Genomic DNA, 15,612 nt, shown 5'->3' with positions numbered 1-15,612 from the left:
GATTAATATGTATCGTGGCGTGTTTCTCCTTGGATTTATCCTGTATGGACCTCTCTGTGCTTCCTGGACTTGATTAACTATTTCCTTTCCCATATTCGGGAAGTTTTCAAGTATAATCTCTTCAAATATTTTCTCAGTCCCTTTCTTTTTCTCTTCTTCTTCTGAGACCCCTATAATTCGAATGTTGGTGCATTTAATGTTGTCCCAGAGGTCTCTGAGACTGTCCTCAGCTCTTTTCATTCTGTTTTCTTTATTCTACTCTGCAGTAGTTATTTCCACTGTTTTATCTTCCAGGTCACTTATCCGTTCTTCTGCCTCAGTTATTCTGCTATTGATCCCTTCTTGAATATTTTTAATTTCATTTATTGTGTTGTTCATCATTGCTTGTTTCCTCTTTAGTTCTTCTTAGTCCTTGTTAAATGTTTCTTTCATTTTCTCTATTCTGTTTCCAAGATTTTGGATCATCTTTACTATCATTATTCTGAATTCTGCCTATTTCCTCTTCATTTGTTAGGTCTGGTGGGTTTTTATCTTGCTCCTTCATCTGCTGTGTGTTTTTCTGTCTTCTCATTTTGCTTATCTTACTGTGTTTGGGTGTCTCCTTTTTGTAGGCTGCAGGTTTGTGGTTCCCGTTGTGTTTGGTGTCTGTCCCCAGTGGCTAAAGTTGGTTCAGTGGGTTGTGTAGGCTTCCTGGTGTAGGGGACCTAGTGCCTGTGTTCTGGTGGATGAGGCTGGATCTTGTCTTTCTGGTGGGCAGGTCCCCGTCTGGTGGTGTGTTTTGGGGTGTCTGTGGCTTTATTATGATTTTAGGCAGCCTCTCTGCTAATGGGTGGGGTTGTGTTCCTGTCTTGCTGGTTGTTTGGCATAGGGTGTCCAGCACTGTAGCTTGCTGGTCGTTGAGTAAAGCTGGGTGTTCGTTTTGAGATGGAGATATCTGGGATATTTTTGCCGTTTGATACTACGTGGAGCTGGGAGGTCTCTTGTAGACCAGTGTCCTGAAGTTGGCTCTCCCACCTCAGAGGCACAGCACTGACTCCTGGCTGCAGCACCAAGAGCCTTTCATCCACATGGCTCAGAGTAAAAGGGAGAAAAAGTAGAAAGAAAGAAAGAGAGAGAGAGAGAGAGAGAGGAAGGGAGGGAGGGAGGAAGGAAGAAAGAAAGAAAGAGGCTAAAATAAAATAAGAAAATAAAATAGTTATTAAAATAAAAACTAATTATTGAGAAAAAAATTTTTTAAGTAAAACAAAAAAAACGGACAGACAGAACCCTAGGACAAATGGTGAAAGCAAAGCTGTACAGACAAAATCTCACACAGAAGCATACACATACACACAAAAAGAGGAAAAGGGGAAAAAATAATAAATCTTGCTCTCAAAGTCCACCTCCTCAACTTGGGATGATTCGTTGTCTATTCAGGTATTCCACAGATGCAGGGTACATCAAGTTGTTTGTGGAGCTTTAATCCGCTGCTTCTGAGGCTCCTGGGAGAGATTTCCCTTTCTCTTCTTTGTTCTCAGAGCTTCCGGGGCTCAGCTTTGGATTTGGCCCCGCCTCTGCGTGTAGGTCGCCGGAGGGCGTCTGTTCTTCGTTGAGACAGGACGGGGTTAAAGGAGCAGCTGCTGCTTCGGGGACTCTGCTCACTCAGGCCGGGGGGAGGGAGGCGTATGGAGTGCGGGGCGAGCCTGCAGCAGCAGAGGCCGGCGTGACGTTGCACCAGCCTGAGGCGCGCCGTGCTGCGTTCTCCCGGGGAAGTTGTCCCTGGATCACGGGACCCAGGCAGTGGCGGGCTGCACAGGCTCCCGGAAGCGGGGTGTGGATAGTGACTTGTTCTCGCACACAGGCTTCTTGGTGGCGGCAGCAGCAGCTTTAGCGTCCCATGCCCGTCTCTGGGGTCCGCGCTGTTAGTAGCCGTGGCTCGCGCCCATCTCTGGAGCTCCTTTAAGCAGCGCTTTTAATCCCCTCTCCTCGCGCACCAGGAAACAAAGAGGGAAGAAAAAGTCTCTTGCGTCTTTGGCAGGTCCAAACTTTTCCCCGGACTCCCTCCCAGGTAGCCTAGCCGTGGCGCACTAACCTCTGCAGGCTATGTTCATTCCGCCAGTCCTCTCCCTGGGCTCGACCGATGCCCAAGCCTTAGCTCCCAGCCCCGCCCGCCCCGACGGGTGAGCAGACCAGCCTCTCGGGCTGCTGAGTGCTGGTCGGCACCGATCCTCTGTGCGGGAATCTCTCCGCTTTGGCTTCCACACCCCTGTTGCTGTGCTCTCCTCCACGGCTCTGAAGCTTCCCCCCTCCGCCGCCCGCAGTCTCTGCCTGCGAAGGGGCTTCCTAGTGTGTGGAAACCTTTCCTCCTTCACTGCTCCCTCCCACTGGTGCAGGTCCCGTCCCTATTCTTTTGTTTCTGTTTTTCCTTTTTTCTTTTGCCCTACCCAGGTACGTGGGGAGTTTCTTGCCTTTTGGGAGGTCTGAGGTCTTCTGCCAGCGTTCAGTGGGTGTTCTGTAGGAGTTGTTCCGGTAATTCTTTCATGTGGTATTTACATCAGGAAATCTTGTTTCCACCTCTACCTCTTTACATCCAGTTTCCCCTGTACCTTTTAGGTAACTATTTTTATTTGGGTGGGTGTGTGTGTTTTCTGGGTTTCTTCATGTAGCAAGAAGAAAATAGAAAGATATATTCTTATTTCTCCACTCCTCTTCATACACACAAGGTATCATACTGTATATATCATTCTGTATTTTGCTTTTAATGTTTATGTAGGCTATCCTGGAAATTTTCCATTTCCACGTATAACATGCTTAAGTATTCTTTTTTATAGCTATAGATTCCATTGTATAGATGTACTATAGTTTACCAGTTAAATTATGGTATACCAAAAGTAGGCTTCCTTGATCAAAGAGAAATTTACATTTGTAAATTTGATAAGAAACTTTCAAATTTTGCTTCACAGGTTTTGCTTAGTCTTGCACTGTTATCAGCAGTGTATGAGATGCCTGTTTACCATAGCCTCATCAACAGAGTATGTTGTCAAACTTTTGTATTTTTGCCAATGTGATAAATGAAAGATATTTTGGCAAGTTTGAGTTTGCTTTTCTCTGAGGTTGAACACCTTTTCATAAGTTAGAAGGCCGTTTATATTTTGTTTTCCTGAACTGTCTTTCATGTCCTTTGCCCGTTGATCCTGATCTCGATTTTTCAGGAGCTCTTTATATATCATGAAGATTATATGCCTCTTATATAAGTTGCAAATATTTTTTTCCCAGTTTGCATTTGTCTTTTGACTTTGCTTATGTAGTCATCCCTCAGTATCTACAGGGGATTGGTTCCAGGACCCCCTAAGGATACCAAAATCCTTAGATGCTCAAGTGCCTTATATAAAATGGCATAGTATTTGCATATAACCTATGCACATACTCCTGTATACTTTAAATCATCTCTAGGTTACTTATAGTAGGAAAATTTAAGTTTTGCTTTTTTGGAACTTTCTGGAATTTTTTTCTGAATATTTTTGATCCTCAGTTGGTTGAATCCACGGATGTGGCACCCACGATATGGAGGGCTGACTGTAGTATGTTGTGTGTGTTTTGCCATCTAAAAAGTTCTTAGTTATGTGTAGGTGAATTTAACATTTTTCTTTTATGGCTTCCAGACTTTGCATCATAGATTTATAAGGCTTCTTCACTTGAGGTTATAAAGGAGCTTGCCGTGTGTTTCTTTCAGTTCTTATATGGTTTGTCCCCTCCTTCCTTCAACATTTAAATATTTGATCCTTTTGGAATTTACCCTAGTGTACAGTATGTAGTATGGGTGAACCTTTTTTTCCTAGATTGGTTCCAGTAGTTCCAACATCAGTTATTTAAAAGTTCATCTTTATCCTGTTTCAGATGCTGCCTTTATTTTATTTTGATTTTCTTTATGTGTTGGAGTCTGCTTTGGTCTTTCTGTTTTATTCTGTTGGTGTGTCAGTCTGTTGAACAGGTATCATGAAGGAACAGAAATCAGCCTACAGAAGTGAATGAAGGACTGATAGGTGACTTTCCCTTGGTGATAAGAGTGGAAAACCAAATTTTTGCCTACTGATGAAACATATATACACCTTGGAATCAACCTGTTCAGAGAAGCATAAGGGAGCATAGCTATATTAGAAGATGGCATTACAGGAGTGCATGAGGGGAATTACCAAAGGAACTGAAAGGTTGATAGCCCCAACCCATTGATGACCTCATATGCCATATTAAGGAATTTGAATTTTGTCCTATAAATAACTGGAAAATTTTGAGAAGACTAATGAAATGTAAGGTTATACCTTAGAATGGGATTCTAAATCTGAGTTCAGTGGACTCCTCAGCAGTCCATAATGGGCTTGAAATTTTATGTTCCAGAGAGAGTATCTAAGGCTTTCATCAGGTTCTCAGAAGTATTTGACACGCACACATGTTAAGAATACCTTCTTTAGAAAGATTTCACTGATAACATGGGGATAGGATAGATTGGATGGGGTTTAAAACTAAAGATAGGGTTGTCAATCAAGAAGTTTTTGGTTTAGAGTAGGCAGAATATGAGTTGCAGAGGGAAAAAGTAAGCTTTCCCTTCTGTTCATTATTTCTGGAAGGTATGGCCAGTTCTCACGATTTGCAATAGTTATGTTCTATACATTCCCTGCAAACACTGAATTAGTGAATACTGAACCATTGCTCCTAGGAGAAATGCAGGATTACTGTTATAAATGAGCCAAAGATGGCCTCTGTATATTGGCCCCTAGAATGGACTGGGGTCCATTAGCTTAAAAGTCACCTGGCACTTGTCAACAGTATGAGAGCTAGAAAAAGAAGGCAGTGTCACCTTGATTAACCTCAGCTGGGAAAGTATGCCTTGAGCAACTCAAATTTTTCTGTCCTCTGTGCATGTCTGCAAAAGCACTGCAAGTATTGATTTTGGGGTTACAAATAAATTTTAGCAAACAAACAAATTTGCAAATGCAGAGTCTATGAATAAAGAGGATCAACTGTACCAATCCAGTCTCTTGAATATTTCCAATGATGAACCTACTCCCTCATGGTAAACTTTTCCCTTGCTGGATAGTTTTAACGGTTATATTGAGCTAAAATCTGCCTCCTGTGTTATCTAATCTTAGGTTCTAATTTGGCTTTCTCGATTGTTCCCCTTCAATATACTGTTTAGATTCAGCTGTCTTATATTCATTTTCACTCCATTTTTCCCCCTCTAGCATAAGTTTCCCAATTTCTTTGGAAACCTTTGGTTTGCTGAGTACTTTAGTGATTTAAAAGAATGAAACCTTTAATTTTGTTATTAACATTTCCTCTGTCTGCACTCCCCTCCCCCCATAAAGACTGACCAACCTGAACTCCCATTGCTTCACTTTAGTCTACGCTGTGTTTGTCAGTCCTTTTTCAGTTTTAAATTATTCGGATTAATATCTGGGGAGATGGGTCGCTGGCAGAAAAGGCCAGGATAGAGATAACTTCAAATATACAGAAAGATTCTTATCTCTATTTTCAGTGCCTCTTTTCTCCCCGCTCCTAATGTCATCTCTACTTCTCCTTAGGTTAGCTTCATTCTGTAGCCAGGTTTTCTGAGTGTACTAGGGAAGATGGCCATTAGGGACTCCAGATTTCTATCCTTTTGGAACACTTTAACTACAGTAGAAACAGAAACTTCTCTCAACCAGTGTCCATCTGTCAGTTAAGGAAAGAACTCTGGTGCTGTTTGGGTCATATATCTAGCCCTGGATTAGGGATATGGGAAACTGATTAGCCGGCTTATGTCATGTGTAGCCAGAAAAGTAGTGACCCTTGTGATTGATGGCCTCTCCAGAACCATGTGGTTTTTAGGGAGGGGTGGATTCCCAGAGGAAATAGGAGTGCCAAACAACTAAACAGCAGATATCAACTATACACATTAAGACAGGTATTTTCTTCTGCTATGTTTAGGATCAGTAAGACATCTCTTAGGGACCATCATTATGATTGAAGGATTAAGAGTTTTCAGCTTTGAACAATGTTGGATCAAAATTGATTTTGCTTTAAATGTTGACATCTATTATTTCTCAGCAGTGAGCACATAAGGATCTGTAGTATTTTCTGTTCTTTTATATGTTTAAGATATTTTGTAATTTTAATAAAAAACTAAAAATTAATTTTGCTTTGATTTAAGTTGGTGAGTAATAATAGATACTTGAGTCATAATTTCCCATTAATATTAAGTTAGTGAAATAATTTTCTGACACAGTAATCCATATGACATTTTAAAGGTGTTATAAAGGTAAATTATTGGTTTTTTTCAATGATGTGGAAAATACATAATTTATTTCCTTTACCTCATATCATATGTTTATGATACCATAGGTACCTGCAAGGTGTGGAGTTACAGTCCGGGACAGCCTAAAGAAAGCACTGATGATGAGAGGTCTAATCCCAGAGTGCTGTGCTGTTTACAGAATTCAGGATGGGTATGGTTTGTATGTGATGTGAAACTTTGTTTAAAAAAGGAAAAAAAAACCTCAGACATGAAATTTTGGGGTTTTCTGTAAGATCTTTACCCAGACCTAGGGTATTGAAAATCAGCTTCAGGAAAAAAATATTAATACTAAGTTAATTAGCCTAAAGAAATCTTGTAGGCCCTTTGAGGAGTTAACATTAGATAATTTCTTGTGATGATAGTGTTTGTTTCTCTGATCAAATGACTTTGTTTAGAGTTTGAGATTCTTAAAATTTTTGAACTATTTTTTTATGTGTCTTATTTGAATAATGGACTCTTTCCCAGTCCTTTATTTTTAATATAAACTCATAGTTTCACAAAAGACTTACCAAAATTAACATTTTATATTGAATTATTTTTCAGAAAGCATCTAAAATTTTGCCATGAGCCCCCCAACCCCAATTTTGAGTCCTGTTTTTTTAAAACAAAAAAAAAGTCTCCTTTTTGGGGCATATTGTCCCTTGAGTACTCTTTTTCTTTGAATGGGTACGTAAATCTGTACCTGTGATTTCTTTTTTTTTTTGGACCCCAGGAACAATCCATTTTCTGCTGTTGTAGGTCTTTTCTGGAGCTGACTTGAAGAAAAGAGTACATCTCTTTACCCTGCTGTTTGTCCAAGAGTGATACATTTATTTGGGGTAAACTTAAAAATTAATTTATTGCCATTTAAATTTCTAACGATGGAAGACCAGGGAGCCAAAACTCCCTCACCATTACTAGCCCCTCAATAACCAATTTTCATATCTTCAGCATGAGGTTTATGAAGATCTTTAGGTATGATAACCAAGAAAGGATGTGTCTACACTTTTCAGAGAGAAGAAACCAATTGGCTGGGACACTGATATTTCCTGGCTTACTGGAGAGGAATTGCATGTAGAAGTGTTGGAGAATGTTCCACTTACAACACACAACTTTGTATGTACTTTTATATTTTTTTTAATGTCAAAAATCTTCAAGTTCTTGTGAATGAATTTTTATGTAGAGAATATGAAGTATGGATGAATAATTTTGACATTGATATTTTACCTAAGTTGAAAATCAGTTCTGTTATTTAAAAAAACAACACATATTTAAAGACTTTTGTTTTAATCATTATACTTTATTTTTAATTTAAAAAGTAATAACATATATGTATGTATATAATTGACTAACTTTGTTGTACACCTGAAACTAACACAACATTGTAAATCAACTATATTTCAATTAAAAAAATTCAAAAAAAAAGTAATAGATACTCATTATTGAAAGAAAACTCTTAAAAATTTGAGTGGTACGAAAGTATATCAAGTAAAAACGTGAAAGTACCCTACCAGAGGTAAACAGTTGTTAATTGATTATTGTGTATTCTTCCAAAGTCTTTCTATATATAAAACATGTGTCTGTGAACCCAAAGTTTTCTCCTTTCTTTTTTTTCTCCCTTTCCTTTCCTTCAGTTTTCCATTTTTTCCTTTTATTAAAACTAAAAAATGGAATCATATTTTGTATGATATTCTTCTTTTTTTTTTTTTTTAAGTTAAACGAAGCATCATGGGCATCTTTCCATGTCAGTACACCTAGCTTTATAATGATTGCATAATAGTCCATAAGAATATAAATTCAGTATATTTAACCATCCCTCTTAACAGACATTTAAGTTTTTAAGAAATCTGTTACATATATGGTAAATAGACTCTTTCTGCATACATCTTGACACACTTGTGTAAATGTTTCTGAAAGATAGACTAATGGAAGTGGAATAGCTTTCCTTGAGGACTGAAGAAAGATAGATGTTAAAGCTCTCCTTCAATACTTCTCCCTTTATCTGGTTTTGCATTTGCCAGAACCTAGCCTAAGCTAAGTGTCACCAGCATGAGGCCTGGAACAGTGGAACCTCTCTACCTCAGAGATAAGGTAGAGGGTACAGTTCCAGAGCTTGAGAACCTGTCCTCTAAAAGAGTAGGCAGGAGCCAAGATTAGAGTGATCTATAAGGCAGGAATGCACTTCTTACTTTTCTATATATGGACTTTGGACCACAGTTTAGTTTTCTAGATGGATAGTTATTGCTACCCTTTTGGCATCAAGTGTTTTCCCTTGTGCCTTGTTGATTAGTACAGCTGGGCTCTTTCGATTTCCTGGGGGGTGTTAGTGTTTTGGAGGCTCCATTAGCGGTGAATAATGAGATCAGGTTTGTGCTTCAATAGATAAGGTATCTTTTGGACGAGTGTAAGATACACCTGATGCCAATCAGATTTACTATGTGGCAGATAGTTTTATAATGATGAGATAAGGAGTTCACTACTATTGACTTTTTTTTTTAAACCTGGAGAATTTTGAGAGGATAAATCTTAAGATTTTTTATTTAAGTTTTTAGGAATTAAAAATAAGTACTCTTATTCTTCTTAATTAGAAATTGCATATGAGGAGGTAAAAGAAGATCTAAGTTACTAACCTTAAGCAGTGCAGGAAGGTCCTTGCCACAAGAGGGTAATGAAAGCAAACTGCAGGTTAGTTGCAGAGTATGGAAATCTTCACAACACAGTTGGAGAGCTGCCAGTTACTGTTTGTTGAGATCTTTTCATTTGCCAGTATTTTGTCTGATCTGAGGATATAACAATTAATAAGAAAACAGTATCCCTGCCTTAGAGTAGAGAGAGACAGATCATTTAATTAAAAATTTTCATAAGCACTCTTAATTACTGTGTATGTTTAAAGTGCTATAGATACACAGAGTAGAGATTCCTAACCTTGGCCTTTGAGGAGTCAGGAAGTTTTCCCAAAGGAAGAAATATGAAAGCTGTGGCCTGATGGATGAGGGAAGAGTACTCTGGACAGGGACTTCCCAGGTGGCGCAGTGGTTAAGAATCTGCCTGCCAATACAGGGGACACGGGTTTGAGCCCTGGTCCGGGAAGATCCCACATGCTGCGGAGCAGCTAAGCCCATGCACAACTACTGAGCCTGTGCTCTTGAGCCCACACTCTGCAGCAAGAGAAGCCTGCGCACTGCAACGAAGAGTAACCCCCGCTCGCCACAACTAGAGAAAGCTCATGTGCAGCAACGAAGACCCAAAACAGCCATAAATAAATAAATAAATATTTTAAAAAACCACAAGAGTACTCTAGACAGAGGGAACAGCAAGAAAGCATGTTACCTTTTCAGTTTTGAAAGAAGTTCAGAATGGATGATGCAAAGTTGGAGAGGGGGCTGTTAGAGTGTAGCGTGTATATGGGTGGAGTAAGCTTATGAGAGTCCTTGTAAGCTATGTTAAAGATTCAGACTTTTCCCTAAAATCATTGGAAATTTAATGATTTTAATAGGCAGGGCAGCAGTGTGATTAGATTTGTGTTTTGGAATGATTGCTCTTAGTGTCATAGAGAGGCAAGACTAAGCCTGTGTTCTGCTTAGAAAGGGAAAGAAATCCTCTCTCTGCTTCTCTGGGCTGGTTTTTGTTGACTACTGGAGGAAGGCTGATTATGCCTCCTGGTTTCATAGTCTGTTATAAAAGCGATTCCTTCAGTATATACGTGCATCCCAGGAATCCTTGGGAACTGGCAGGGGGCAGGGAAGGTAGAGAAACAAGATTAAAAACAGATGCTATGTGTCCAGACCTTCCCATTTTCTATAGGCACTAAAGTTAATGTCTTCCCTCAGCCCCACACCTTACAAATTAATGCGTGCAAATTACCTGTTCTATGGCCCCCACGAGTTTACCATCCATGTCTTGAATTCCAAAATAAGCATAATTTGTGGCCCAAAAGAAAAGATATACCTTCCTGTACCCACCTTTATTGACAAAGGTATATTCACAGATAGAGGTATATGTCAGTTACTCAATTTATGCTCAAATGCATACCCACATTTTCTCCTGCTCAGGTGTTTTTCTCTCCTTTCTGCTTTCCTCCCTCCTGCCCTCCTTCCTTTTCTCTCTTTTTCCCCCCTTCCTTTACATGCAGAAACAACCAGTTACACATAGTTTTCACATATAAGTCAGTGACAGGAAGAAAGACTGCAACTGAGTAGATTAAAGAAGGAAGAGAAATTAGGGCTTCATGAAAGTCTGCAGATTATTAGGCGATTGAGAGTATGAGTAGTTAGCAAAAAGGATAAAGTGACTATAAAATGCTGATTCCTGTGAATACATTTTGTATTTTTCTGTGCTCTAATTTCCAGAGATTATGCTAGCAATATAAAAAGATGCTTGCTTTAGTAAATAGTAGACACATAAATATTAAAGATTTTCTAATTGCTTTTATATCCAGAGACAAATGGAAAAGGAACAAAGCTAAAAACAGTCAGTTGCTTTTTTATATCCCCTAGAAAGTGATACATAGACAAAAAGGTGAAGAAAACAAGAGCTACTCTTAAAACTATCTAAATGTTCTCAAAAAGCCAGAATGAATGATGTGCCAAGATATCATTTTCTTGATGAAGTATTATTTTTAATAACATTTTATCATGTTAAATATGTGTTTATTGAAAAGAGTTTGATAAAGTGGGTGTTGAAATCAATTTAATGGATCATGAAAAGCATTTACATGCAGTAGAATGGATTAGAAAATTCTGATATGCATTATGTATAGTTAGGGTAATATTATTATATGAATACAGGTGTGTCCTGGATCATGATGTGTTTTTCTTACTATTGTAATGTGTGATTAATGCTGTCTGAAAAACTGAGATGAATTGAGAATATACAGCAAAGAACAAAAGACAAAATAGAGTCACCCATGCTCTCGTCACTCCCAAATAGCCATTGTTAACATTTTGTTATTTGTTTATCCTTTTTATGTTTTCTGCTTCTTATATATACAAACCAAACAGTTTTAAACAATTTCTGGTTTTGTTCGTTATCAAGATAGAGCTTCTCTGGCACAGTTCTGTTTATGTGACCCATGTTTGGCTTCTGACATGGAGTTCTTACACGTTGCCTTTTAAGTTTCACACAGAGGAATGTTCACAGATACATTTAGGTCTTCTAATCCTCTAACAAACTGATAGTTTGTTAAAAGTAGTTCTTACCTTCTTTTAGGTGATTTTCCTTTTCCTTGTCCTAAGTTAGCAAGTTCAGGTAGGGTTGATCTGATTTTCATATAATTATAAACTAGTTTTTTCGTTTATAAATTCTTTTTTACATTTTAATCAAAGTATATTACATTTTAATCAAATGTATATAGTTTTTAAGATAGTGCAGACGGGTTTACAAAAAAAATCACCTGTTGCCCTATCCCTTGTTAGCCTCTAATGCCACTCTCCAGAGGAAATCATTCTTTTTTTTTTTTTTTTATTAGGTCCCACTTGTTTATTTTTGTTTTTATTTCCATTACTCTAGGAGGTGGATCAAAAAAGATATTGCTGTGATTTATGTCAAAGAGTGTTCTTCCTGTTTTTCCTCTACGAGTTTTATAGTGTCCAGTCTTACATTTAGGTCTCTAATCCATTTTGAGTTTATTTTTGTGTATGATGTTAGGGAGTGTTCTGACTTCATTCTTTTACATGTAGCTGTCCAGTTTTCCCAGCACCACTTATTGAAGAGACTGTCTTTTCTCCATTGTATATCCTTGCCTCCTTTGTCATAGATTAGTTGACCGTAGGTGCGTGGGTTTATCTCTGGGCTTTCTATCCTATTCCACTGATCTATATTTCTGTTTTTGTGCCAGTACCGTGTTGTCTTGATTACTGTAGCTTTGTAGTGTAGTCTGAAGTCAGGGAGTCTCATTCCTCCAGCTCCATTTTTTCCCTCAAAACCGCTTTGGCTATTCAGGGTCTTTTGTGTCTCCATACAAATTTTAATATTTTTTGTTCTAGTTCTGTAAAAAATGCCATTGGTAATTTGATAGGGATTACATTGAATCTGTAGATTGCTTTGGGTAGTATAGTCATTTTCACAATATTGATTCTTCCAGTCCAAGAACATGGTGTATCTCTCCATCTGTTGGTATCATCTTTAATTTCTTTCATGAGTGTCTTATAGTTTTCTGCATACAGGTCTTTTGTCTCCCTGGGTAGGGTTATTCTTAGGTATTTTATTCTTTTTGTTGCAATGGTAAATGGAAGAGTTTCCTTAATTTCTCTTTCAGATTTTTCATCATTAGTGTACAGGAATGCAAGAGATTTCTGTACATTAATTTTGTATCCTGCAACTTTACCAAATTCATTGAATAGCTGTATTAGTTTTCTGATGGCATCTTTAGGATTCTCTATGTATAGTATCATGTCATCTGCAAACAGTGACAGTTTTACTTCTTCTTTTCCAATTTGTAGTCCTTTTATTTCTTTTTCTTCTCTGATTGCCGTGGCTAGGACTTCCAAAACTATGCTGAATAATAGTGGTGAGAGTGGACATCCTTGTCTTGTTCCTGATCTTAGTGGAAATGCTTTCAGTTTTTCACCATTGAGAATGATGTTTGCTGTGGGTTTGTGGTATATGGCCTTTATTACGTTGAGGTAGGTTCCCTCTATGCCCACTTTCTGGAGAGTTTTTATCATAAACGGGTGTTGAATTTTGTCAAAAGCTTTTTCTGCATCTAATGAGATGATCATATGGTTTTTATTCTTCAATTTGTTAATATGGTGTATCACATTGATTTGCATATATTGAAGAATCCTTGCATCCCTGGGATAAATCCCACTTGATCATGGTATATGATCCTTTTAATGTGTTGTTGGGTTCTGTTTGCTAGTATTTTGTTGAGGATTTTTGCATCTATATTCATCAGTGATATTGGTCTGTAATTTTCTTTTTTTGTAGTATCTTTGTCTGGTTTTGGTATCAGGGTGATAGTGGCCTCATAGAATGAGTTTGGGAGTATTCCTTTGCAGTTTTTTGGAAGAGTTTGAGAAGGATGGGTGTTAGCTCTTCGCTAAATGTTTGATAGAATTCACCTGTGAAGCCATCTGGTCCTGGGCTTCTGTTTGTTGGAAGATTTTTAATCACAGTTTCAATTTCATTACTTGTGATTGGTCTGTTCATATTTTCTATTTCTTCCTGGTTCAGTCTTGGAAGGTTGGAAGGTTATACCTTTCTAAGAATTTGTCCATTTCTTCCAGGTCGTCCATTTTAATGGCATAGCGTTGCTTGTAGTAGTCTCTTAGGATGCTTGGTATTTCTGCGGTGTCTGCTGTAACTTCTTTTTCATTTCTAATTCTATTGATTTGAGTCCTCTCCCTCTTTTTCTTGAAGAATCTGGCTAATGGTTTATCAGTTTTGTTTATCTTCTCAAAGAACCAGCTTTTAGTTTTATTGATCTTTGCTATTGTTTTCTTTGTTTCTGTTTCATCTATTTCTGCTCTGACCTTTATGATTTCTTTCCTTCTGCTAACTTTGGGTTTTGTTTGTTCTTCTTTCTCTAGTTCCTTTAGGTGTAAGGTTAGATTGTTTATTTGAGATTTTTCTTGTTTCTTGAGGTAGACTTGTATAACTGTAAACTTCCCTCTTAGAACTGCTTTTGCTACATCCCATAGGTTTTGGATTGTCGTGTTTTCATTGTCATTTGTCTCTAGGTATTTTTGGATTTCCTCTTGGATTTCTTCAGTGATCTCTTGGTTATTTAGTAACATATAGTTTAGCCTCCATGTGTTTGTGTTTTTTACTTTTTTTCCCCTGTAATTCATTTCTAATCTCATAGTGTTATGGTCAGAAAAGGTGCTTGATATGATTTCAATTTTCTTAAATTTACTGAGGCTTGATTTGTGACCCAAGATGTGGTCTACCCTTTAGAATGTTCTTTGCTCACTTGAGAAGAAAGTGTAATCTGCTGTTTTTCGATGGAATGTCCTATAAATATTAATTAAATCCATCTGGTCTGTTGTGTCATTTAAAGCTTCTGTTCCCTTATTAGTTGTCATTTTGGATGATCTGTCCATTGGTGTAAGTGAGGTGTTAAAGTCCCCCACTATTATTGTGTTACTGTCGATTTCCTCTTTTATAGCTGTTAGCAGTTGCCTTATGTATTGAGGTGCCCTTATGTTGGGTGCATATATATTTATAATTGTTATATCTTCTTCTTGCATTGATCCATTGATCATTATTTAGTGTCCTTCCTTGTCTATTGTAACATTCTTTATTTTAAAGTCTATTTTATCTGATATGATTATTGCTACTCCAGCTTTCTTTTGATTTCCATTTGCATGGAATATCTTTTTCCATCCCCTCACTTTCAGTCTGAATGTGTTCCTAGTTCTGAAGTGGGTCTCCTGTAGACAGCACATATATGGGTCTTGTTTTTGTATCCATTCAGTAAGCCTGTGTCTTTTGGTTGGAGCATTTAATCCATTCACGTTTCAGGTCTTTATCGATATGTATGCTCCTATTACCATTTTCTTAATTGTTTTGGGTTTGTTTTTGTACGTCCTTGTCTTCTCTTGTGTTTCCCACTTAGAGAAGTTCCTTTAGCATTTGTTGTAGAACTGGTTTGGTGGTGCTGAATTCTCTTAGCTTTTGCTTTTCTGTAAAGCTTTTGATTTCTCCATCGAATCTGAATGAGATTCTTGCCATGTACAGTAATCTTGGTTGTAGATTCTTCCCTTTCATCATTTTAAGTATATCATGCCGCTCCCTTCTGACTTGTAGAGTTGCTGCTGAGAAATCAGCTGTTAACCTTGTGGGAGTTCCCTTGTATGTTATTTGTCTTTTTTCCCTTGCTGCTTTCAATAATTTTTCTTTGTCTTTAATTTTTGCCAATTTGATTACTATGTGTCTTGGCGTGTTTCTCCTTGGGTTTATCCTGTATGGGACTTGCTGTGCTTCATGGACTTGGGTGGCTGTTTCCTTTCCCATGTTAGGGAAGTTTTCGACTATAATCTCTTCAAATATTTTCTCTGGTCCTTTCTCTCTCTCTTCTCCTTCTGGGACCTCTATAATGTGAATGTTGTTGCGTTTAATGTTGTCCCGGAGGTCTCTTAGGCTGTCTTCATTTCTTTTCATTCTTTTTTCTTTATTCTGTTCTGCAGCAGTGAATTCCACCATTCTGTATTCCAGGTTACTTATACGTTCTTCTGCCTCAGTTATTCTGCTATTGATTCCTGCTAGTGTATTTTCCATTTCAGTTATTGTATTGTTCGTCTCTGTTTGTTTGTTCTTTAATTCTTCTACGTCTTTGTTAAACATTTTTACATCTTCTCAATCTTTACCTCCATTCTTTTTCT

The 15,612-nt window shown here is 37.8% G+C and overlaps 1 protein-coding gene across 4 annotated transcripts in view; it reads left to right on the top strand.

The window, feature by feature from the left end:
- BRAF (B-Raf proto-oncogene, serine/threonine kinase) overlaps positions 1-15,612 on the top strand; it is a 164,452-nt gene that overhangs the window by 81,676 nt on the left and 67,164 nt on the right. For all 4 annotated transcript variants that reach the window (XM_079932159.1, XM_079932158.1, XM_079932160.1 and 1 more), the window contains exons 4-5: positions 6,358-6,461; positions 7,303-7,405. In XM_079932159.1, the coding sequence (XP_079788285.1) occupies positions 6,358-6,461; positions 7,303-7,405 (207 nt within the window). The remainder of the gene's footprint in view (positions 1-6,357; positions 6,462-7,302; positions 7,406-15,612) is intronic.

The sequence above is a fragment of the Stenella coeruleoalba genome (assembly GCF_951394435.1).
Source record: "Stenella coeruleoalba genome assembly, chromosome: 9".
Lineage (NCBI taxonomy): Eukaryota > Metazoa > Chordata > Mammalia > Artiodactyla > Delphinidae > Stenella > Stenella coeruleoalba.
The sequence above is the reverse complement of the archived record's forward strand: the minus strand, read 5'-3'. Positions and strand labels throughout refer to the sequence as shown.